At 56.2% G+C, this 459-nt stretch overlaps 1 protein-coding gene across 1 annotated transcript in view; it reads right to left on the reverse strand.

The window, feature by feature from the left end:
• Positions 1 to 152: 152 nt before the first annotated feature.
• The window catches only part of LOC107578917 (caskin-2-like), a gene marked incomplete at its 3' end in the record, with an annotated part of 3,460 nt that continues 3,153 nt past the window's right edge, over positions 153 to 459 (reverse strand). Inside the window, exon 8 of the mRNA XM_016264820.1 lies at positions 153 to 439. Coding sequence (XP_016120306.1) covers positions 153 to 439 — 287 coding nt within the window. The remainder of the gene's footprint in view (positions 440 to 459) is intronic.

The raw sequence follows: 459 nt of genomic DNA on the forward strand, positions 1-459 counted from the left end.
GCTTTGGAGGGTACTGGGCTGGATTCACTCTGACTCAGAGGTCTGCGTCTGGACCCTTCGTTGGTACTGGAAACAGCTGTAGTGGTTTCCGGAAGGAGCTCCACCGTAGGCACAGGTAGAACTGTTTCTAATGCAGCTGCAATACTCTTTACGGTCCTGGATCTGCCGTTCTCAGCTCCTCCAGAAGGTGATGCTGGAGTGTCAGAGACAGTTTCAACACTAGTGCTGCTGCTGCTGCTGACGGAGCTAAGGCGTTTGGGTGGTGGTGGAGGAGGCCCTTTACGCCGAGCCCTAATGACAAAAGAGTGGCTTCGGCTGACGGACTGCTCGGGGGCAGACTGAAGCCGTGCCAGCTGGCCACGGGTAGGCTTGCGGCTCAGTGTGGCATACGAAGGCATGGCCATGCTGGCTAGCTGAGCTGCTTCATCATCCTCTTCATCTGGTTCACCATCCGACAAA

The sequence above is a fragment of the Sinocyclocheilus grahami genome, unplaced genomic scaffold, assembly GCF_001515645.1.
Source record: "Sinocyclocheilus grahami isolate Dianchi unplaced genomic scaffold, SAMN03320097.WGS_v1.1 scaffold12752.1, whole genome shotgun sequence".
NCBI classification, from domain to species: Eukaryota; Metazoa; Chordata; class Actinopteri; order Cypriniformes; family Cyprinidae; genus Sinocyclocheilus; species Sinocyclocheilus grahami.